General features: G+C 48.3%; 6 protein-coding genes across 8 annotated transcripts; 3 read left to right on the plus strand and 3 right to left on the minus strand.

Annotated features, from left to right (window-relative positions):
• Positions 1 to 10: 10 nt before the first annotated feature.
• On the minus strand, positions 11 to 1,705 carry LOC129595958 (ethylmalonyl-CoA decarboxylase-like). Its single transcript, XM_055493094.1, has 4 exons — positions 1,288 to 1,705; positions 596 to 940; positions 313 to 441; positions 11 to 249 (listed from the first exon to the last, which is right to left on the minus strand). Exons 1-4 carry the CDS (start codon positions 1,553 to 1,555, stop codon positions 14 to 16), a joined length of 978 nt encoding a protein of 325 aa, XP_055349069.1. The 5' UTR covers positions 1,556 to 1,705; the 3' UTR covers positions 11 to 13.
• Positions 1,706 to 2,850: 1,145 nt separating this feature from the next.
• LOC129595939 (uncharacterized) lies at positions 2,851 to 4,344 on the minus strand. The gene is made up of 3 exons (XM_055493073.1): positions 3,759 to 4,344; positions 3,269 to 3,429; positions 2,851 to 3,147 (listed from the first exon to the last, which is right to left on the minus strand). Exons 1-3 carry the CDS (start codon positions 4,342 to 4,344, stop codon positions 2,851 to 2,853), a joined length of 1,044 nt encoding a protein of 347 aa, XP_055349048.1.
• Positions 4,345 to 5,711: 1,367 nt separating this feature from the next.
• LOC129595925 (E3 ubiquitin-protein ligase ARIH2-like) lies at positions 5,712 to 8,516 on the plus strand. The gene is made up of 11 exons (XM_055493057.1): positions 5,712 to 6,162; positions 6,373 to 6,430; positions 6,555 to 6,708; positions 6,826 to 6,947; positions 7,007 to 7,116; positions 7,181 to 7,298; positions 7,366 to 7,462; positions 7,525 to 7,703; positions 7,770 to 7,913; positions 7,980 to 8,048; positions 8,106 to 8,516. Exons 1-11 carry the CDS (start codon positions 5,843 to 5,845, stop codon positions 8,280 to 8,282), a joined length of 1,548 nt encoding a protein of 515 aa, XP_055349032.1. The 5' UTR covers positions 5,712 to 5,842; the 3' UTR covers positions 8,283 to 8,516.
• A 207-nt stretch (positions 8,517 to 8,723) lies between these two features.
• Positions 8,724 to 10,034, plus strand: LOC129595933 (glucan endo-1,3-beta-glucosidase A1-like). The gene has a single exon (XM_055493068.1). It carries the CDS (start codon positions 8,868 to 8,870, stop codon positions 9,693 to 9,695), a length of 828 nt encoding a protein of 275 aa, XP_055349043.1. The 5' UTR covers positions 8,724 to 8,867; the 3' UTR covers positions 9,696 to 10,034.
• A 239-nt stretch (positions 10,035 to 10,273) lies between these two features.
• LOC129595931 (uncharacterized peptidase C1-like protein F26E4.3) lies at positions 10,274 to 18,477 on the minus strand. Of its 3 annotated transcripts, XM_055493066.1 has the most exons (10): positions 18,262 to 18,477; positions 16,247 to 16,365; positions 15,398 to 16,013; positions 13,700 to 13,763; positions 13,075 to 13,194; positions 12,254 to 12,486; positions 11,804 to 11,954; positions 11,583 to 11,748; positions 11,114 to 11,335; positions 10,274 to 11,040 (listed from the first exon to the last, which is right to left on the minus strand). In XM_055493066.1, the coding sequence occupies exons 3-10, from the start codon at positions 15,765 to 15,767 to the stop codon at positions 10,789 to 10,791; spliced, it is 1,578 nt and encodes a 525-aa protein (XP_055349041.1). In that variant the 5' UTR covers positions 15,768 to 16,013; positions 16,247 to 16,365; positions 18,262 to 18,477; the 3' UTR covers positions 10,274 to 10,788. The 3 variants fall into 3 exon arrangements, with proteins under 3 accessions (XP_055349041.1, XP_055349040.1, XP_055349039.1); XM_055493065.1 differs by lacking the exon at positions 18,262 to 18,477 and having other exon boundaries at positions 16,247 to 16,563; XM_055493064.1 differs by lacking the exons at positions 16,247 to 16,365; positions 18,262 to 18,477 and having other exon boundaries at positions 15,398 to 16,194.
• Positions 18,478 to 19,646: 1,169 nt separating this feature from the next.
• LOC129595935 (2-iminobutanoate/2-iminopropanoate deaminase-like) lies at positions 19,647 to 21,368 on the plus strand. The gene is made up of 3 exons (XM_055493069.1): positions 19,647 to 20,044; positions 20,309 to 20,389; positions 20,864 to 21,368. Exons 1-3 carry the CDS (start codon positions 19,875 to 19,877, stop codon positions 21,228 to 21,230), a joined length of 618 nt encoding a protein of 205 aa, XP_055349044.1. The 5' UTR covers positions 19,647 to 19,874; the 3' UTR covers positions 21,231 to 21,368.
• The last annotated feature ends 405 nt before the right edge of the window (positions 21,369 to 21,773 follow it).

Consider the following 21,773-nt stretch of genomic DNA (forward strand, 5'->3'; position numbering starts at 1 on the left):
TCACGAACATCCGCTAACTGCCGGGCTGTGTGGCAGCGGAGCTAAGCGGGGCTTTGTCGAGGACGGCGGCGATGGCGTCCAAGTGCTGCGCCGAGCCCCACGTCGTGCTGAAGGCCTGCGTCTCCAGCTCGTAGGCCTCCAGCAGGCGCGATGAATCCACGCGCGACAGCAGCGTCTTGTAGGCGCGCACCACCGGCGCCGGCACTTTCAGGATGTTGTCCGCCAGCCACAACCGGCTCATGTCCACCGCTGCCAACAGAGCCAACACAATTTCCCTTGTCGAACGATGTTGCCAGTAAAAATAAAGCGTACCTTCGGCGTTGTTGAAGATCAGTTGCGCGAAGCCGGTGCCGCGGGCCAGCGAGTGCGGAATGGGCTCGGAGGATAGGAGATAAGCCAGGGCGACGTGCGGGCCGACAATCTTGGCTAGTCGCGAAGCACCTAAGCAAAATAATTACAGTTCATTTCCCGCTATTTCTTTTTTTTTATTCTTCTTTTATTAATTTATTTCCCGATTCCCGCTATCAGTTAATGTATTTTTTATTTATTATTTGTTATTTAAAAAATCATTAAAAAGAAATAAATGCGGACGCACCGCCCCAGCCCGTGGTGATGCCGAGTTTGGCCTGGACGAAGCGGACGTCGCTGGACTTGGTGAGCATGCGGTAGTCGCAGGCGGTGCACAGCTCGGCGCCGCCGCCGTGCGCCGCCCCGCGCAGCACGGCCAGCGACACCACCGGCAGGTTGGATAAACGGTGCAGCGTGTGCTGCATGAAATAGGACATTTGCGCGCCCAGCTCCGGCGTGGCGATGCGCCGCACAAAGTGCAGGTCGCCGCCCGAGCAGAAGCAGTCGCGCTCGCCGTACAGCATCAGCGCTTTCCCCGTCTTCCACGACTCCAGTTCCGTCACGATCCGCTCCAGCTCTAGCATCATTTTGCCTGTAAAATCAAGCACACTTCAAAAATGAATTTATTAATTTTGATGCTAACAAGAACGCAATATTTGCAACTAGAAGACACAGTTTCAAAGTACAACGCCGTGTCTACAAACCAACCGCCCACTTTCCGCAAGTAATCGCCCGGTCTACACTTCTACCGCCCCAGGCTACGGCACAGACTGCAGCCAGCCTGAACGGAGCACGTCAGCGTTGCATTTTCTGCTAAACTGTCAAATTCAACGTCTCGCATTCTAGTCTCTGTGACATCCAAGTACGGAATATTACGGAGAGGTTAAAGTGAAGTAGTGAGCAGACAGCCACAGCAGTACAGAGGAATCCAAGACTCACCCGAGAGTGCATTGCGCTTGGTGTAGTTGTTGATTTTGATCTCGGCCAGCGAGTCGTCGCAGCTGAACGACAAGTCCAGGGAGCCCTCCCCGCCGTCCTCGCGGCAGATGCGCAGAAAGTCCCCGCAGCGCTTCTGCAGCTCCGCCGAGTCCATGCACAGTTTGGGCAGCGCGGCGGCCGGTGGCGAGCTGGAGACGGCGCGCAAGGGGAACGGGACGCCGCTTCTCGCAGCTGCTGTGGACCGACACATGCTGCTCCACGGAAACATTACTCACACAACACGGGCGCTAACCAAAAAACAACTTCAGCTAGCCAAAACAGTACTCGTTCTCGTGATTAACTCAATTTAACTGGAACAAGAAAATTCTACAACTCGTAAACGGTAAACACTTTCAAAAACTCATAAACACAAGGTGACATGTTATCAAACTGACTGGAAACAGTGGAAAGAGTACTTAACTGCACAGCGTGCACGCCTCTGGTAGCCTTCTCTGGGTGGTTGCCCGAGCGGCGCGTTTGTGAGCGGCAGTAAAGCACTTCCGGTTCTTATTATTCTTATCAAAATTATAATACATATTGATATTGATCGTTGTTCTTTTGTCCCACTACCTTCCATGGCTAGCTTTGTGAAATATTTGGTGCTCTGGGCACGTCTGTTAATTTTTGATGGAGAAGGGCAGAAAGTTTCACGTTAGATTTAGAACTGGAAAAAGCCGCTTGAATTGTTGCCTTTTTCGGAGATGTGTTGCAAAGCTCAGTTGATCCTTTACATGTCAACGATAACGCATTCTTCGTCCAGGTTCAGATGATAATTGTCAAGCAGGGTGTAGTTATTGTGGAATTTGCTGAACAAAAATTTGTTACTCTAGAGAAACGCGAAACTTCCGTTTTCACAAGAAGGGAAATTTGAAAGTACTTAATATTATACCTTGCTGCTGTTGTAACTGTTGTTGAAAGTATTTATGGCCGGCTGCAGGCACGAATTTTGATATTGTAACCGCACAACCAGTGCCCGTATTGCACTGTGTAATATTAACAGCAACATTCGAGATTGGAGATGTTTAATAACCTTTCAGGATCCATTTATGTAAATATCAGAGGATGTATACTCGTACTCGTACTGTGCCTAACAATCAATGTAGGTACAGTATTGTGCATGTACTAATCATGTACATGTATTGTACTCGGTGCTCCTGCGACAACTTCCGGTTGAATGCATTGCGATGCCTCTAACCAGCTAAACGCGCCAAAACATCCAAGAATAAATAATCATCGATAATAATTTTTGTTTTCTCGATGACAAAGAGGCGTATTGGTAGTTTTGGTGCAACTGTACGAGTATAATTATAAAGTATTCGAGCGCGTATTGGCACGTGGCACTGTCAATGTACTTAATTGAGTGCAGCCTGCAAACAACTCGGCCGTGATACGAATTTCGAGGAGCATGCATCACAGGCACAGGCGTCACTTGTACAATACTATAACAAGAGGTCAGAGCACGGCAGTGCAAGTCTCGATACAGCAAGAGGTGCGCTGGAAACGTCTTAATTACTCTGTGGAGTATTACGAGCCCTTAATCTGCGGTCGGCGCCGGTGGGCCTCATCGAGGATGGAGGTGAGCAGTTCGGCGAAGCCGGTGTCCATGCGGGTGGCGTTGGTGCGGTTGTACTGGCAGTCGTGGAAGAGGGAGTGGAAGGCCGGCTTGCGGCGCCAGTCGACGCTGCGGTCCTGGCCCCGGATGAAGCGCAGCACCGTCTCCGGGCCCGGGTTGTTGATGATCTCGTCGTCCACGTACACTGTCCGGTTGTAGACGGCGCTACTGTGGTGAATATTCCACGGCACCATTCCCGAATTGTACACCTGCCAGGAAATGGTATTTATGTAGAACCGGGATACACGTTTTCCCTGTCTCTTCATATGTTCATTTTCTACCGACTACCTGACTCTTCATAAAAATGTATATGTAGAAATCAACACGCACCCATTCCTTAGCGCGGTAGTCGTTGCGGTAGGACTGCAGAATGTCGGCGATGTAGGCGGCGCCGCGGTGGCAAGCGATGAAGCCGTGGTTCATTTTCTTCATAAAGGTCTCTTCCTTCGACACCAGGCAGTCGTAGCCACGGCCCAGAAGCCCCAGGACACCTGTGATCAGCGGTTAGATGTTAGATGGAGTGAATAGTAACTACCGGCCTAATAAAGTCTGGCTTTTAATTGTCTTACTTATATATATAATACATCTTCGGTATTTATAGGTAAAAGTTTTATATATAGTGCCCTCGTGAATACCTTCGTATATTTATTGCCTTGCTTATATACATCTTCGGTATATGTATATAAATATATATATATTTATATATAGTGACCTCATAAATATCTTTCGTATATTTCGCATACCTATCTTATATATATGTCATAATTTTATATGTATACATATGTCATATATATGCGCGGTATCTCTCAGTGCCCCTTACTGGTTATATTGGGCAGGAAGAAGACGTCAAAGTCGGAGGTGATCCCGCCGTACTTGTGCAGCGTGACCAGCTTGGCGACGTCGGCTTCGTGCGCGATGAACTTGTCGGTGGAGTTGAGGCGCTTGCCGTTGACGACGAAGCGGCGCCGCCTGTAGACCAGTTTGACGCTGCTCCAGTCGTCGATGAGGCCGTCGCAGGAGTCGAAGGGCCAGAAGTCGGGGTGGTTGGTGTGGACGTAGATGGCGGGCGGTCGTATATACAGCATGATGGACAACAGACTGACGCACTCCAGCCAGCACAGGTTGTCGTCGGGCCGGACGGGGCTCTTCTTGTAGAAGCGCACCAAGTGCACGGGGAAGCTGTTGGCCGTCGCCGGCAGCACGACGTCGTCGATGTTGTTGGGCAGGATGTCGGTGTAGCCGGCGCCGCCGGGCGGGGCGCTGGCGGCCGGCGGGGGCGTCGGCTCGGAGGGGGGTCCGGACAGGGGCACGCGGTCGAAGGGGCCGTTGAAGTTGACGCTGAGGAGGAAGAAGACCAGCAGCGCCACCAACAGCAGGGACGTCAACGCGCTCACCGAGAGCGCCATCACAGGCGAATGGCGGTCCTAACTTCACTTTAATCGCTTACGCATCTCCAACTCAAACGAGTATATACCTGTCGACCGCCCACGAATCGCGCTTAAAATGTCAATTTTAACGGGCGAATATAATTAATCAAAATTTCCCAAGGTGAAAGTGAAATTAACGGCATATATAACAGGCAGATTACACTGTATCCGTCGCAGTTAGTGAAGGAATTCAGTGTCACTAAATTCCCAGCCAAAACGTTTAGACAAGGTAATCATGTATCGTGCTAAAGTAGGTCATTTAGTTAGGGACAACAGAGAAAGAATAATCTGGATGAGGTGTGAAAGACTGGATATATAATGTCACAATGCAAGTCAGGGTGTATCTAAATAACTAATCTGGCATTCCAGATATATGTACTACGGTAGGATAGCGCATTCTTTAGTCTGCATATATGAAATTGGACAGCAGCAAGCGAGACAGCTGCGGCTGTTGGTCAGCGAGTGAAGCTAACCACGCCGAGATGCTCTCTATTCTCGGGGCCTTCTGGGCGTCAGATTGCATATGGTATATATCTGTATGTACTGCAGCTGGCCACTCTCTGCACACGTGCGCATCAAGGACAAGTTATTAAACGTTATTGTTATTAGCGCATTCTTGCCTGGCCATGCTGTTAGTTGTTAGCGTTGGCTATTCACGGCGTTTCGCGTTAGCCAAAATTTCCCCGGTTGATACTTGCAATATATGTATCGACGGCAGCAATGTTTCCCTAGCATTGCCTCAGGCAACCACTGGCCAGACTGGTCACTGACCACTGCGTTACTGTACATATAGCCGACTACAACTGAGCATATATAGGTAGCCGTCGTGTCTGCTGGTAAATTTTGGACATCTTAGAATAAAATCAATTTTATTCGTTTGTACATGTCATGCTACAAAGAACGTTAACAGTGTCATACAAATTAATGATGAGAATCAATAATTATTGAAGTCTGTACGATACCTGAATTACAGATATGGCTACTGCGTTAATTGTACAGATACAGCTGCGAGTATGAGCTGCCTAATCGCATTTTTCCTTTTTTCGGCTGCACTCCTCATGATCAGTTAAAGTGCCCAGTTTCATGGTTTACTCTTTTGGAAAATATTGTCATTGGGACTGAAGTGGTAACCAAGCATACAAGTATACCAATCACATAATCGGTGTTGTCTACGTAGTGGGGAATAAAATGCACAAAATTCACCCAGAATTCGTCGCCGACCGGAAGTGCAATTCACTGGCCAGACAAAAATCGATATCATTCACGTAACCGCAGCCCCTAGTTGGCTGCCTTGACAGTTGACACTTGCCGTGCCACTGCGAATTTCCAACGATACACACTGGGCAGATGTGTGCGTCAGTGTGACGGTGGTTATTTCTATGATCTAATTGCACAAGTTTCCACATCTCACATCTGACATCGCTCTCGATTTTGATAGTAAAGTGTATGATAATTATTATCGCGATAGTTGGGTGCGATGGCCGAGAGCCAGGATGACGAGGAGGACTACTATTACGACGGTTTCGAGGAGGACTCGCTGGACAGCAGCTGCAACGACGTGGAGCGCGTCGCCACTGATAATGCGACGTCGCTGGTGATATCTGCCTCTCAATCAGCGTCGGGGGATGGCGCCGCGGACCCCGAGTTCTTTGAGTACGTGTGCCTGACGGAGAAGGAGCTGCAGGAGGTGCTGGAGCGCTGCGTGCAGCGCCTCTGTGATCGCTTGGCTGTGACGCGCGGCAGCGCCAAGTACTTGTTGATCGCCAGCAGCTGGAACGACGATCTGGCCGTCAGCAAGTAAGCTCACTAAATCTAAACGCCCCATCCTCGTCCACCATATGTTTTCGTGGCTAGAATTGCTCAGAATTATTCTTCTATTATTCTTATAATTCCCTGCCGTGATTTCGTATGAATCTGTGCAAACGGCAGTTGATGCTCTGTGCTGTACATCCACGAGAAGAAACTCATCATGTTTGGCTTTTTTAGCATTTTAATTTCTCTTGGCAGCTACAACGCCAGCCTCTCAACGAACAACTCTTCCGACCTGCCCCGGAGAGAGAGAAAGGCAAGTGTGGTAATTTGTAGGGAAGAAAAGCGAAGAAAAGAAAGGAGAAAATTAGATTGATTGCATGACGATAATGATACGATAACAATAATTATGGAAGGAAAATGTCTGCTGAATTGGACAGACTTCGTTATCTTCGTCGGATCCGGCGGTGTGCTGCGTGTGCCTGATGCGCAGTGGCGCGCTGGAGCTGGAGCCGTTCCTGTGTGGGCACACCTTCTGCGCTGACTGCTGGAACGCCTACTTCGAGGCGCAGGTCGCCGAGGGCAAGGGCTACAGTAAGGCAATTAATTTGGCAATTTATTTAGCAGTTAAGAAGGAAAAGGAGCCTCGTCCGTTTGGATCAGCGACCCGGTAATTATTACTGACGGACGAATTATTATTTGTCGTTGCAGACATCCTGTGCATGGAGACGGACTGCGCGGCGGTGATCACGGAGGACTTCGTGCACGGCCACCTGCGCAGCGCCGCCACGCGCCTCAAGTACCGCAAGCAGTACACGCGCGACTGCATCGACGTAACTAGTCTCTTTTCCAATTAAATTGCCGTCTGGTTACTCTGTCTGTCGCCTTGCAGAGCCACCCGCAGATGCGGCACTGCCCCAGCTACGGCTGCTCCTCCGTCTTCTTCGCCGCGGCCCCCGACAGCAAGCGCGTCGTCTGTCCGCACTGCCGCGCCACCTTCTGGTCAGTGCTTCTGTATCCTTCTCTAACTGGTGGAGGCCTGCCAGTAAGGTCCTGTCCTTTGCAGCTTTGCCTGCGGATCCGAGTACCACCTGCCCTGCGACTGCCGCACCATCCGGCAGTGGTGGAAGAAGGCCATGGAGGACTCGGAGACCATGTCCTACATGTCCTCCTTCACCAAAGACGTCAGTATTAAATGACTGCTGAATTGATTGGCTTTGGCAGGTAAATCGTACTGTATATCTCATATAGTGTCCCCAGTGCGACTCCAGCATCGAGAAGAGCGGCGGCTGCAACCACATGATCTGCCGCATGTGCGCCTACGAGTTCTGCTGGGTCTGTCTCGGAGGTGGGTGCATTTGACCATCGTTTCCGCTTGCAATTGGCAGTTAATCGTCTTTGCCACTGCAGCGTGGAAGGAGCACGGGAACGCCTACTACGAGTGCAACAAGTTCTCCGCCAAGAAGATCCAGACGGCCGTCGCCGCCGGCAGCAGCAGTCCGGCGGTGGCCGGCATGAAGAACGAGGCCGTGGGACGGGCGTCCAGCGGGCGCATGGCGCTCAACAAGTACCTCTTCTACTTCACAAGGGTACTTCTCCTTGATCAACTGTCTGGACCGTTTTGTTCATCCCCCGTGATTGTTATAATCTTGCAGTACAAGAACCACGAGCAGTCGCTGCACCTGGAAGAGAACCTCATGGGCAAGATCGACCAGCGCGTGGAGAAGAAGGTGCAGAACCGCGAGGGCTCCCTCATCGACTGGCAGTGCCTCATCGAGGCCGGCCGCCTCCTCCTCAAGGTGGGTCTGAAGGCGCTCCCTTCTCATAACCACCGTCCAAGTGATTGTTTATGTCGCTTCCCGCAGTGTCGCCGCACCCTGCAGTACACCTACGCCTTCGCCTACTACCTCCAGGACGGCCCGGACCGCATGCTGGTCCGTTGAATTGTCATATACTCTTTGAGCATCAGTTAATTGAGTTAATGTCCCCAGTTTGAGCACCTGCAAGCGGACCTGGAGTCGACCATCGAGAACCTCTCCTTCAGCGTGGAGCGCGTCGACAAGCTGGACCTGGCGGCGCTGCAGGCGCAGATGCGCTCCGCCGAGTTCCGTCGTCGCGCGCTCTTCCGCGACGCCGCCAAACTCACCGTCAGCCCCACGCCCAACTGAATCTGCCCTGTCTGTCGCCGGCACTCCCGCCGGCCAACCACACACGAGGCCTTCGTTTGATATGTTTTTTAGTCTTTTGCTTTTATCCGTGTTTCTGTTTCTCTATCAACGACCGCTTTGCGCCGTTTCTAAGGCATAGAGCTTATTTAATAATAAAGAAATAGATTAATGTGGGAAATACTGTCAGTTGAAAAGTTGTTAATTTATTACCTGTTCTGCTTAATTAAAATGTTAACGCGAATAAGCATCGCGCAGTAAACAGTGCTTGCGCTGCACGTGCGCCAGCGTGCTGCGGCGGGAAAAATCTGCCTGGCGCTGTGAACAAACATTTTCGCGTAAATTATGGAAAATGCCGGCAACACCATCAGACGGCGCCTGCAGCGAAAACGTTGCGTTTTGCTGGTGCATTACAGCATTTAGAAGGCTTGCAGGTGACGCGGTCACGTTAGCTTAATTCCGCACCGAACTCAGCAATTCAATTGCACTTTCTCCAAAGATAGGATTACTTTTAGAGTGGACATTTTGCTGTTTACTACTTACTTCGGGGATTTAATTTGATTTGCATCGCTTCCATTGGGAATTAGAATGCCGGTATCGAACGGTGACTTCCGGTGTGGAGTGTTGATCGCATTCTTGGTGGCGCTGCAGTCCAGCGTGATCCTCAGCCGGGAGTTGTTCCGCGACGACTTCGACACTTTCTGGCCGGACATGCAGAAGTGGTCGACGGTGGAGCGGCCGTCGCCCACTCCTGCTACGCCCTCCTACGCCAGCCGCAACGTCTACACCGGACGCAGCCTGCTCAACCTGGCGGTGCAGCGCGGCTACGCCGGCGCGCAGTGGACGTCGGCGCGCATCCACACCAGCGGCAAGTTCGCCTTCAAATACGGCCAGCTGGAGGTGCGGGCGCGCCTGCCGGCCGGCTCCGTCCTGGCCAACATCTGGCTGGCGCCCTACTCCTGCGCCGTCAAGGACTGCGCCGACTTCTTCCCGCCGACCATCGCGCTGCTGCACTTCCGCGGCCAGCAGCCCACGGGCGGCAACTCCACGCTGTACTTCCGGCGCACGCCGGCCAGCGCCTCCATGCTCATCTTCAAGCACTTCGCCGTCAACGCCAGCTTGAGCGACGGCTTCCACACCTTCAAGCTGGACTGGTTCCCCGAGCGCCTGGTGTGGGCGGTGGACGGGCAGGCCTACTTCCATATATATGACAAGACCGTCATCCCCAGCGTGCCCATGTACCTCGTCATGAACGCCGTCGCCGTGGCCGACGCGACCTTTAACGGCTACCTCAGTCCCATGCAGGTCGACTACGTCGTCGTGCGCGACACGCCCGTGTCCGCCGCGCGGGCAACCTCCCCACTTCCGGTGGGGATCCTGGTTCTGGTGACCTTTGGCTGCGTCTGGCTCCGGTGAGCAGTTTCCCACGGAATCCCTGCGTGGGAATCGGACATGGAAGCGGCAGTGCTGCTGGGAGATTTGCGGCAATTTCCATGCTTATTTCTTCTCCGCGTCAGTATTATTCAAGCACGTGTTAGCGGTGTTTCCCAAGAAAAGTCTTTCCGTGTGATTGTTCGTGTGTTGTTTACCGGCGGATGCCCGCGAGCCTTTTTACGGTTACGAGTATGTCAACTAGACGCGCTTTGTTTTCTAAGCATGCGGCTGATTTCTTTTGCTTGCGGCCATCGACAGATACATAATTTGCGCATCCACAACGAAAAACAATAAATTTGATATCTACAGGTAAATTAACTGGATTTACAGTAAATTTATTACAAAAGTGACTGAATTATATTATACATTAACATACTGTTCGTACACAGTATTACAAGAAATTACTGTATAAAAAAATTACAGCTGTTTAAAATAATCATGTCTTTAGCTTTATGCAACATACTCGTTGCTTAAGTACAAGTTGTTCGTATTGTTCTTGTACTCGTACCGACCGCAGCATAACACGTGCTCGTGCATTGCTCTTGTGGAATGTTCGTTGTGCATCTCAGTATTAACTCTGCATCCAAGAAACTGACATTCGTTTATAAACGAACAAGAAAACCCGCACAAAAACCGGACACATGAACAAATCAATAAATTTTCTTCACGACTGAAAACGCGCACTGGTACATAAGCGTTACATAAATCGACGAAGCCGAATAGAAATCTGTAGAAAACCTTATCAACATTGCAACACATATTCCGCTCAATGGCGCTCTACAAGAATTACTAATTTGTACGTAATACATGATTGTACAGGCGGCAATATTATGAGCCAGCGACAAAACAGCCACAGACAACCAGTTAACAGGCAATCGAAAGGTCACAACGGCACTAACGTTTTCATGCCGCAGTAGTATAACGAGCAGATCAAGGAAGGAAATGCAATAGAATCGTTTGGCGGCCTTAACCGGGAAGGTCAACTAGGGAACGTTCATCCGGGTGACGACTAGCCAGCTTCCGGTCCGGAAGCGCTACCGGCAAGAGAGCAATCCAAACCGGCACTTGGGCATTATTAAGTGGGCAGGAGTTGTCGCAATGACTGCAGCGCCTCGTCTGTGTTGGCGCGCAGCTGTTGCCGGCGTTGGCGGAAGTGGGCGAGGGTGCGGCGGCGGCGACGCAGCTCCTCGTCGTTGTCGAAGGCCGCGCCGAGTCGGCGGCCCCACACACCGACGACGAAGGACTCGATCTGCGCCTCGTTCTCGCCACGCACGATGCGGAAAGTGCCCTCCTCGCCCCAGCCGGTGCCCCACGAGTTGGCGCAGATCTGCATTATTAACGTAACGGCAAAAATTAATTGCAGCTAATTTATTAAGGAGCCGCGCCTTAGTAGTACTTACCCAGTATTTGAGGGGCTGGTCGTGGGCGTGGTCTATGCCCCAGCCGATGATGCGCACCGAGTGGTAGGCCAGCGGGTTCAGGTAGTTCACGAAGCGGACGTCCTCGCGCAGGTCGCTGGAAGTCCGGTAGACGCCGCTGCGGTACATGAACAGGTCCGGGTACACGTGGAACACCGCCTGCACCGGCCCGTTCGTCATGATTTCGTACTGGATTTCGCTTTCCTGTCGGGAACGAAAAAAGAGTGACCGCCATGCGATACGCTCGTCTTATATATATTCATACCGTGACCTTTTCCTTAATAACTGTCAGTGTGCCTATGTCTGTTTTCTTATATAATAAAATAACAACTCATTTAATCAATTTATTATCATTATGTTATTGTAGTAGTAGTCTTTGAATAATAAATAGGGGGTTTGTTTATTTTATTCTAGTTACCACTTAAGTGTTATTTAATTAGTGACCACTGACCCTGGGGGCGATTCTGTAGGGCGGCGTGGTCTCATATAAACGCCGCTCGTTGGAAGCCGGGTCGGGGCACTCGAGCACGCCGGCCAGGTCCATGACGGTCTGCACGGGACAGCGGCGGGACGTGTCGGAGGCGCCTTCGAAGGGGAAGCACTCCTCCGCCACCACCCTGCAGCGCCACATTTATATAACCTCAGCGTCAGACAGTGCACAACTGATATTACCCTCTTTTGCGGAGATACCACCAGGCGCGGTCGACGAAACCGCCGCTACAGCCCTTCTGTCCGTTGGAGTTGCAGGAAATCAGCTGCTGCACCGACAAACTTAGATTGCGCGCGCCTTTGGTCATGATGGCGATGCGGTCGGCCGCCAACGCTATAACAATGCAAAGGTCACAACGTATATGTACATGGCCACGTATATTTACATACATGTATATGTACATCAGTACATGTGTATTGCATGTATATCGCAAAGGTCACTTATATGTACATGTATATATAATATGTCTACATGTACATATTAGTGTACGTATATATGTGTGTACAAAATTTATATTGTACACACATATACGTATACACTACATATATACGCCAGTGTATTAATGTTAGTATATTTGCGCGCCCACAGCAGCATTATAAAGAACAGCGTCCAGTTGGAAAAGAGAGCCGTACCGGTGGTAGAGAAGGCCCAGGAGGCGGCGCAGTTGCCCTGGTCGCGGATGTCGTGGATGAGGCCGGGCCAGTGCTGGCGCGCGTCGAAGCTGTCGGGCACGGGCGTGCGCGGGTCCGTGCGCATCTCCGTCATGCGCGAGACGTCCTCCTCGGGGCGGAAGGTGCCCAGTCGGAAGCGGTAGCCCTCGTCCAGCGTCAGGCCCCACAGGAACGAGTAGTTGGCCGCCGTCCATCTGCCGGACCACATTAACGTTAATATTTGGATACAGATATTAGTATATGTCACTGGCCACTCATTCTTCATTATTACTTCACGAATGTTACAACAGCGACGACTGTGACTCGTGGCTGGCATGTCATCATATATCATCCTCGATGAATGCCCGTAATGCTAACATAACAAGCCGCAATCTGGCCGCGCCGCCAGCTGATCCATTCTCACTCTCTGGAGCGTACAACGTATGATATCCTATTACAGTACTGTATGTGGATGGGATGCCAGATCGGGAAGTGGAATATTTGTCGGCTGCACCTGCCGGTTACCACTGCTTGACACCACGTATATATGTATATATATATTGCGCTTGTGCTTAAAATTAGCTATATAACACCGGTATATGTCAGGCATCATACAGTCGCAAAACAAATTTGAAATTAATTAGGACGCTAAGAAGAAAACTTTGAATACGAGTATTATATGGAGAAAATGTTTATTGTGATTCACAGCTAAAAACAGCACTGACGCCGACTGACCTTTAGCAAACAACCTACTGTACAATATACCGGGTCAGGCCAAACAGCATCCTGCGTACTGTACGTACCTGTAGTATTCAGGGTAGCTGTTGACCTTGTGAATGAGGTCCTCCTGGATCAGACACACGCTGTCCTCGCACTGGAACTCCAACACCTCGCCGTGATCGCTGGCCAGCGGCCGACAAACGCTGCGCAATGACACTTCTTTCAGTTTGTTAGCTTGATTACATATTATTTGGTAACAAAAGAAACGACAACACGTCAGATAAAATAATAAATATTCTAGTACCTGTCTGTATACAGGATTTAGCATGTACTTTCTAAAAAAGTTACAAGTACGAGTACTTTTATGGAATCGAGATATGCAGCATATCTTATTTCTGACATTGTGCTTACACAAGTAAGCACAATGTCAGAAATAAGATATCTATATACACAAGTAAGTGTATAGGTACAATACAATTGTATACAGAATCATTATAATACGTCTAAAGAGCTATGTACTGCAACTAAACTGAGCGATAATTCTTCGGAATGTGGTGGAACATTTTTTATTTACAATCCCTGCGATAGTATCTAAAGACACAACGCTTTATCCAAGTACAACGATGCATACCTCTATGCGAAGAGGTTGAAGAATTAATAACCTGATTTAATTAATATTACGCATATTGCATAGTTCGTACTACGTACCAAACGCGGCAGTTCCGTCGTATGTGATCACCCACATCGTGAAAGTAATCGCCGTCCCAGCAGCCTGCAACATCATTACAATACACGCTTAAACATCATTACATCCCTTAATTAACAAATACATATACTTATTACACTGACATCGCGGTTACTTATTGTTAGCAGTAACCTTGCGTCTTCGAAAGACTACGTATATACCGTAGATCAGCGTCAAAATGGACCTTAGCGTACCTTAGCGTAGTGTACCGTACAGAGTACATGTTCACGACATGGCTTGTGTTATCATTATTAATTTTCATCGCAGTTATTCTGCGCAGTTTCAGTAGGTGTCCAATGATTTAATTTGTAGATCTGCCAGCGAAATGTATGTGTCTCTAACAGCACGATGCATTGTTGCAGGTATATATGAATCTGTATATAATGGTCTTGTTGACCTTTGGATAAAGGGCATGTATGTAGTCATGTAAATATTGATAAAGGACAGCAGATGATGCCGGACAGGAGACACGAGGGTAGCTACTACAGCACAGCAAATGAATGGACGCCGGTCGGTAAAATGCCCGCCGATCCCCAGCTGTAGCGATGATCGCCGATCGGGAGCGCTAAATGCTCGGAAAGTGCGCAATGACTGTGCTGCTGCTGCTGCTTGACTGGTCAGCCGCGGCGCTGGCCGGCCATGAATCATAAATCACGCCGCTGATTCCCTGATTACCGTATTGCCCATGTATCCGTATAAGAGAACATAACTAACATTACGCTTCCCTGACCACAACTGCCACCATAATGCTTGACAGTTACTGCCGCTTATGTATTTCTATGTGCAGCCATCGACAAGTACCCGTAAAGAGCATAATTGATCACTAAATCTCACCCGGCCATTAATCATGCAAGCAGCATTCAACCGCCCCGTAAAACTAAAACACAACGCCAGCTTGCCACTAACTTACGATTACGGCGTCCCTTGCAACGAGCCAGCGCAGCGGTCGTTTATCCAGCACCGCGCTCGCATTTCCTGTGCTCTGTTTTAATTTATTTCGATTCACGCCTTTTTGTTGTACCCTTTTGCAGCGTTCGATTACAGGTTCTAATAGCAAAGTCTAATTAGTCTTATCAGAAAGCGCTAGACAGGTGTAAAGTAAATTTCGTTAACCCGCGATGCGCAAGACATATAAGCACATGTAATACTGGTGCACGAATGGTGAAGTCTAGTCGGAATGCCGGATCCGAATTCCGGGGCAGATAAGCCCAAAATATTTGAAAACTGCTCTCAAACTTATCGCGGCACACAATGAGCAAACTAAATATTGTCGTGTCGACGAGCGATATTGATTTAAGGACGCTCTATTTTGATAAAATAAAATATGACGATACAGTATGCTTCCCACTCTAAAGAGACCAGTGCGATTTTGATGGCCCAAATTTTACAGATATGTATAAGCACAATATAAAATTAATAATTAATACTATAACACTCTGCATAAGCTAGCAATCTTATGCAGGTTTTGTATGAAAGTAATGAAATGGGTTTATATACGGCACGAATATAAAATACCTACTCGAAATCGGCTGCAATTACAGCGTAACTAACCAAATCCTCCCGTTAACTGAACGTCGGTTTTTTATGTTTTATTGGGAAAGCGCGGCGGGTGTAAAAGAGCCAGTAAAATAGGTGTAATTAAGACTCTTCAGTGTACGTACCTTGCACCTGCGGGAGGGCCTGCGTGACGTTGGGGGGCGGGTCGGGGGCGGGGTGGTGGCCGCGGCAGTGCGTGTAGAAGTCGGGGCAGCAGTCGGGGATGTTGTCGGCGTCGCGGCGGTCGCAGAAGTCGTCGCAGTAGCACTTGGTGTGGCCCTGCGCCGTGTACACGTCCACCGCGCACTCGTCCTGTCGCTGCGGACAGCAGCCGGCGCCCGCCACCACCAGCCGCGAGCAGTAATCCCCCTTTAATCCCATGAACCCGTACCCCTCTACCGGGCTGCTCCACGAGGTCATCCCCAACATCAACAAGATTAACACACTGTCCACTACGAATGCCATCGGAAACCGGTACTTCCATGGCGGCGCCATTCCTCACACACAGATTAGCGCCAATTTTAAGCCTTCTTTAAAATGAAATGATCAATTAATCGTTTGGATGAGTACTGATTTACATGTCGTGGTCGACGAGAGAGTAATCGGCGTTAAATGGAGAATTAATCAGGGGATCGTGCGGCGCGTCATGCGTGCAGCGTGTGCACTAGCTGGCTGCGACTTGATTCCCGGAAGTAAGGGTGACTGACGGTGTGGGCCAATTAGGCGGCAGACGTTCATCGGCTGATTAATATGAAGAGAGCCAATTAATACAGCTACGGCTTCATTGTATAATACATATCCCAGTAATCCGATATAATAATAATATAATACCCATATATGTCCCGTGCAGTGTAAACCGTATCAAAGCAGCTGGCTGTATAAAGCGCAGTACTTGTATAATAATAATATGATATGGATGTGCAGTAATAATGTACGAGTATTATGACATCGAGTAGGAAGGTTGGTCAGCTTACTCACGCCGCTTCCATTCTACACAACGCTGATACACGGCGACCGCAACCAGTGCACGTGATTGGTCCGGAATCCGGATAGGATAACACTTACAGCGATGCCTTTGACCGTTTCACGACGGCTGCAGTTTAGATAAAGTAAACTACAGTTAAAACACTCTTTATGTTGCTGACAAAATACTATACGTGTATCACAACAGATAAGGATGGGAGTGCAGGAGAACACTAACCGGCAATAATGGCTACATTTAATTTCCTGCATTCCAAACTGCGAATGCGGGGCTCTTTGCGCGGAGAATACTCTTATAATGCGCGGGTGTTACACTTTGTAGTTGCGTGCCGTACCTGCCACTACGCGTACTCGTACTACTGCCATCACTGGTCAAGTCAAACAAATTCTTTCAGAGGCCTCTATACAGGCCATAAATATTTACGATTGCCATATCGGTTTAAACGCGAATTTCTTCCGTGCGTCAGTTCCTAACCGCTGTATCTGTAAAGTATGTGTATTATGCAGGTATATCTGTATTCACTTTAACGCTCATAATCTCATAATTCGACGGTACTTTTCCAATTCAGTGCAACTGCTGAAAACCCTTAAACCGTCTTTTCTGCCGCGCATGGTACATACACATATAATAATAGTTCTTATATACGCGTACGGGGCTTCGCTGGTACAAGAGTTACATGTATTAGCGCAGCTCTGAACAGCTGAACCGTAATGCGCAAGCATTTGGCATCGTGTGACGTCACATTGGTCAAGGTGTACATTAAGGACGGACAGCGCCAAATTCCCGTCAAACGAGCCACTGTAGCACCGCCGTTACAACAGTGCTGTGCTGTGCTGTTTGTACACATCTCGATATATAGTTCGGCGCGATCGAGAGTCGAGACGTTTCCATTAGATGGAGAAAATTCGAGATGTACAGTATGTGAAATGCGATGAAGGCATCATGAAGCTAACGTACAATAATAATAAGCGCGAAGTGGAAATCGTATTATAGTGCCAGCAATGGACCTGTCTGCAGCAATAAATTGCAATGCCGTTTTTTACTGGATGATATGAAAAGAGTGGCTATTGCATAAGGCGCAATTGCACTTCTCTGGCCAGAAATGTATCTGCACTGAGGCGGAAACGCTAATGCTCTTAAGGAGGTTTTTTTGCCGCACCGCAGTCTGCAGCGGATCGGAGAAATGGCGCGGCCCCTTTCCTTCAGCGGCGTCATGGGAAAGGACAGCCAGAACGGAAAATTATTCCACTGCCAATAAGACCTGATTATCCACAACACTGTTAATCTGGTGATCAATATAAATAAATGCTTGTGCTATTAATAGAAGTACATAGCTTACCAAGAAGTACAGTATTTAACAAAGCGGCAACGATTTTCAAAAGATACCAAGTTTTTAAATTAAATAAGTACTCTTGAATAAATACTTCATAATAGCACGTAGACACGTAGCTGTTACATTAATTAAAAAAGCACAGTATATTTCAGACACTTTTCCGCAGTAGCTAATAAATATTAATCAGCTGCGGTTTTTTAACAAGCGCAGCAGTATCATATATGAATATGATAGCGGCAAATGATGATGAAATACAGCTATATATCAGGTAATGAAATCGTGAGGAAATAAATTTAATTAAGTGGAATGACGAGTTCCGTTTGCAGTCAGCAGCATGCAGATCTCTCTATAATTGGAAAATAATCCAGAAACTGTCTTATCAATCTGTTTATACGGTATTGAGTAGTTGGCGTTATCGCTGATGATTCGCGGCGCATCTTCGACCGGCAGAGCTAGTACTAGTGCGCCGACCGAATTCGAATTCGCCGCTTTTTGACAATGATTTGGCGGGCGTCTGCTGAAAAACTGACAATGAGTAGGTGCATTTCGCCATATACGTTTACCTGTCTTAATGTCAGAAAAGTTTCGGAAACAAACCGACACTTGAGCGCATATTAATGTCGGCAGAAATAGACGAAGATTCTGCTTCATTCTTAGTAATAAGTTATACATACCTCTGTGGCATATGATATTATTTTAATAGCATTAACTGCCAATTCCAGCGGATTTCATCAGTGCGGTACACAACAGGAAGAAGCCAAACACCAAATTCAGCACATGTATGCATACGTATTACGTAGGTAGCTGCAAGGACGGTGGCAGGAAAGAAAGAAAAAAGAATGACTTCCGGTGTCCGCATCCGTTAATATGGATGCTTCAGTACTTCTATATATACAAGCAGCTGCAGCTTTGCGTCCAATGCTTTTCGACTAATGAGAGATATGTACTGTACTGCGTAAGCGTGTATTCTTATCAGGCAGTAGTACAATTCTCATATAATTGCGTTACGTTTTAACAGCGGCAAGTGAATGAACTTGATATTTATTGTGGACTTAAGCGGCCGGCAACAGCAGGCGGAACTCCATGCACTGCACAGTGTACAGTGATCGCGAAGAAGTGATAAGGATGAGCGATCTGTCCGCGCTTATTTGCACTTGCCGGCAAACAGATCTAGACCCATTCCCACTTCCATTCGCTGTGTCTTACCTGCATTCTACGGTCTACAGTTACGTCTGCTCGTGCAAGAAATGCGCCTGCCTAGTGCGGATCGGTTGCGACCGGCAGCGGCGGAAATTGGAATCAAGCGGGAGCAAACAAAAACACCGCAGCCATTCACAAATGCAGTGCCACCACCAGCGAGCACGAGACAGATGTCTGCGGCATTAGCCGCAAAACACTCAATCACACATCTATAATCCCTCTTCAGCACCAGAACAAATTCCCCCTCTTATATAGATATTACCTTTACACATGCGGCCATGTTTTCTTTGCATCGTTAGCATGCTGCATGTGTGATTACGTCTGTACCGGATTCTGCATGAAGCCTTTTTGAAATTTCCATTATCACACTAATTACTAGCTATCTATAGTTTCTACCTGCGTACAAAGTATAACAAGAAACTTTAGTACGCATATGCTACTAGTACAAGTACTATAATATTATTAGACAGGTACAGAATTCGAATGTCTGGTTATGGTTTCACGGTAATATTATAGGCAAGGCCAGAAAAAAGCGGGATGCAGCTGATGCTGCTGCTCTACCGCATATATATGTATACAATAACACACGAATACGGCATGCAAAGATAGTAGGTAAATGCAAAGATAAGACCTTCCAACCACGCTGACATCCACGGTGTACTACTGACTATTCTCGTCGGCTATCAAATTAATTTCTCTGTTAAAAATGCACACAACTAGTATTGATTTGGAGCTTATTTCAGAAGAACAAAGAAAGAAATGCAAGAGAAAATGAAGAATGAAATGTCTTATCTGTAAGTGAAGTCTGCTGAAGCGACTGCGATAAGTGCCAGACCACAGCGCCAGCCTGCACGTACAGTCGGGACGCGGCACAATAAGCGGCTGTCGAAACTGACAACAGTTACTTGTTGTAATTAATCCGTAGTAGCGGAATTATTGAGGCTGGATTAATCGTGCGCGTTCAAGTATAAGCTGTCAAAGTATTCGTGCGCATTGGGGACGTCTGTCGTAGTAATATTACATCATTCTGTGAAACACTCGGGTCCGGCAACCGCGCTGTGCAGCATATTAATTAAAGGTCAGCGCCATGGGGAGAAATTTGGAGGGATGGAATTGGAGGGAGGCGTTGATGGCGGCCGTCGCGGTGCTGGCTTGCGCAGCAGCGAATTCGAACGCCAGTGCCGACGGGGACGCGGATGTCGGCCAGCGCAGTGTTATCTTCGCACCGGATGCTCCTCGACCCCTGGCGCCTTACAGGTATATATGTACTACCTGCACTCCCCTACATGTGTGTTTCCTCTACGTACCGTCGGCCCCACGAACCTGCGAGACGGTAGGTTACCTACCGTCTCGCAGGTTCGTTAGTGCTTGCAAAGCTCACTTCCGGTTGCGGTTGCACTTGCATTCACAGTGAGCTGCGAATTGTGAAAACAACTGCTGGTGTATTGTACGCATATCTCAGTGCATGAGCTTTGTACTGACTGCCGATACAAATACAATTATATAATACTGTAATTGCAGCCACGCGATTAGAGCCGGACGAACAATTTACCTCTCGGGGCAGCTGGGTCTGGACCCCGTCAGCAACACCCTCGTCACAGGGTACGTAGTGATATATTATACACATCAATACTGTACTTTGATGTATCTGTAGGCCGGGATCGAGTCCTTTTCTGTAACTACCCTAGGTACGAGTACTCGTACTCCGTACATTGGTACACAAGTGTACATGTACGGCTTAATTATTATTCACAATCAGTTTGTAGTTATACACGGATGTACTTACCTAAATAAATTTGTACATACTTTTTCAAATTCATTACATACGTACCACTTTATCACGATATTGATACGAAATAATTTCTCTAATTATCATTATTATATAACTATTATACTGTAGTGTGTATACAAAGGTCACCCTGCTGAGTCGCTTGATTCGACCATGCCAGACGGCGATCGGCGGCATTAGAATTAAGTCCTTCCCGGTGCGATTTGAACACCGCCAGCGGCTTTGTTGAGGCATCTGATCACGAAATTTCGTGACCTTTGTATGACGCACATGTGAATCTACTGTAGGGGTGTGGAGAAGGAAGCGGAGCAAGCGCTGAAGAACATTGGGGCCGTGCTGCGCGCCGCTGGGGCCAACTACAGCGACGTAGTGAAGGTAACGGCCATCTTCGCCGACCTGAAGGACTTTGCCGCGGTGAACGCCATCTACGCCCGCTACTTCCCGCAAGACCCGCCGGCGCGCACGGGATTCCAGGCCGAGATTCCGGCCGGCGCCCTGGTGGAGCTGGAAGCCATCGCCGTCCTGCCACCCCCGACCAACAACACCGGCAATGGCTCTAATGCGGCCTGCAACACGTCGGCCTCCATAATTATCCCGGCTTTTCTGTTTTTTTTGCGGCACGCTAGCGCAGTTCATCTTTGTATAAAATACTGAAGCACGATTGTTGGCGTATTAATAGTTCTGTTGTACTCGACTGGGATTGTTTTGTTTGAATGCACATGCTGTCGCTGGAGACTGGCGGAACGTTCTTCTTCAGATACAACGTTGTGTATCATAGTTATGTGTGCACGATCGTGTTGTTCAATCTTACGGAACAATTAATAGAAGCCGCCGGCTTCTATTAATTGTTCCGTAAGATAGAAGCCGCCGCCGTCAAGCCGGCATCGAAAGCTACTCTAGGGGAATGTGACACGTTTTACGTACGTATCTGTATACTTCCATAGCTGGGCCAAACAATCGTCGTACTTTTTTTTACTCACGCACTGTTCACGCACAATTCACACAAACAATTAGCTACACGTCGGTGAATAACCGTTGCCGCTTCCAGTTATTGATTGGTACATTATACCACTGAGGCACTGACTGAGAACAGGGATAGTAATATGACTGTAATATCGTTATTATTTTTATTAATAGAGCTTAGTACTGTGGGTCTATGATTAATTGTGAAAACAACTATATATACCGCACTTATTA

Source organism: Paramacrobiotus metropolitanus, unplaced genomic scaffold (assembly GCF_019649055.1).
Source record: "Paramacrobiotus metropolitanus isolate TYO unplaced genomic scaffold, Prichtersi_v1.0 Parri_scaffold0000084, whole genome shotgun sequence".
Classification (NCBI taxonomy): Eukaryota; Metazoa; Tardigrada; class Eutardigrada; order Parachela; family Macrobiotidae; genus Paramacrobiotus; species Paramacrobiotus metropolitanus.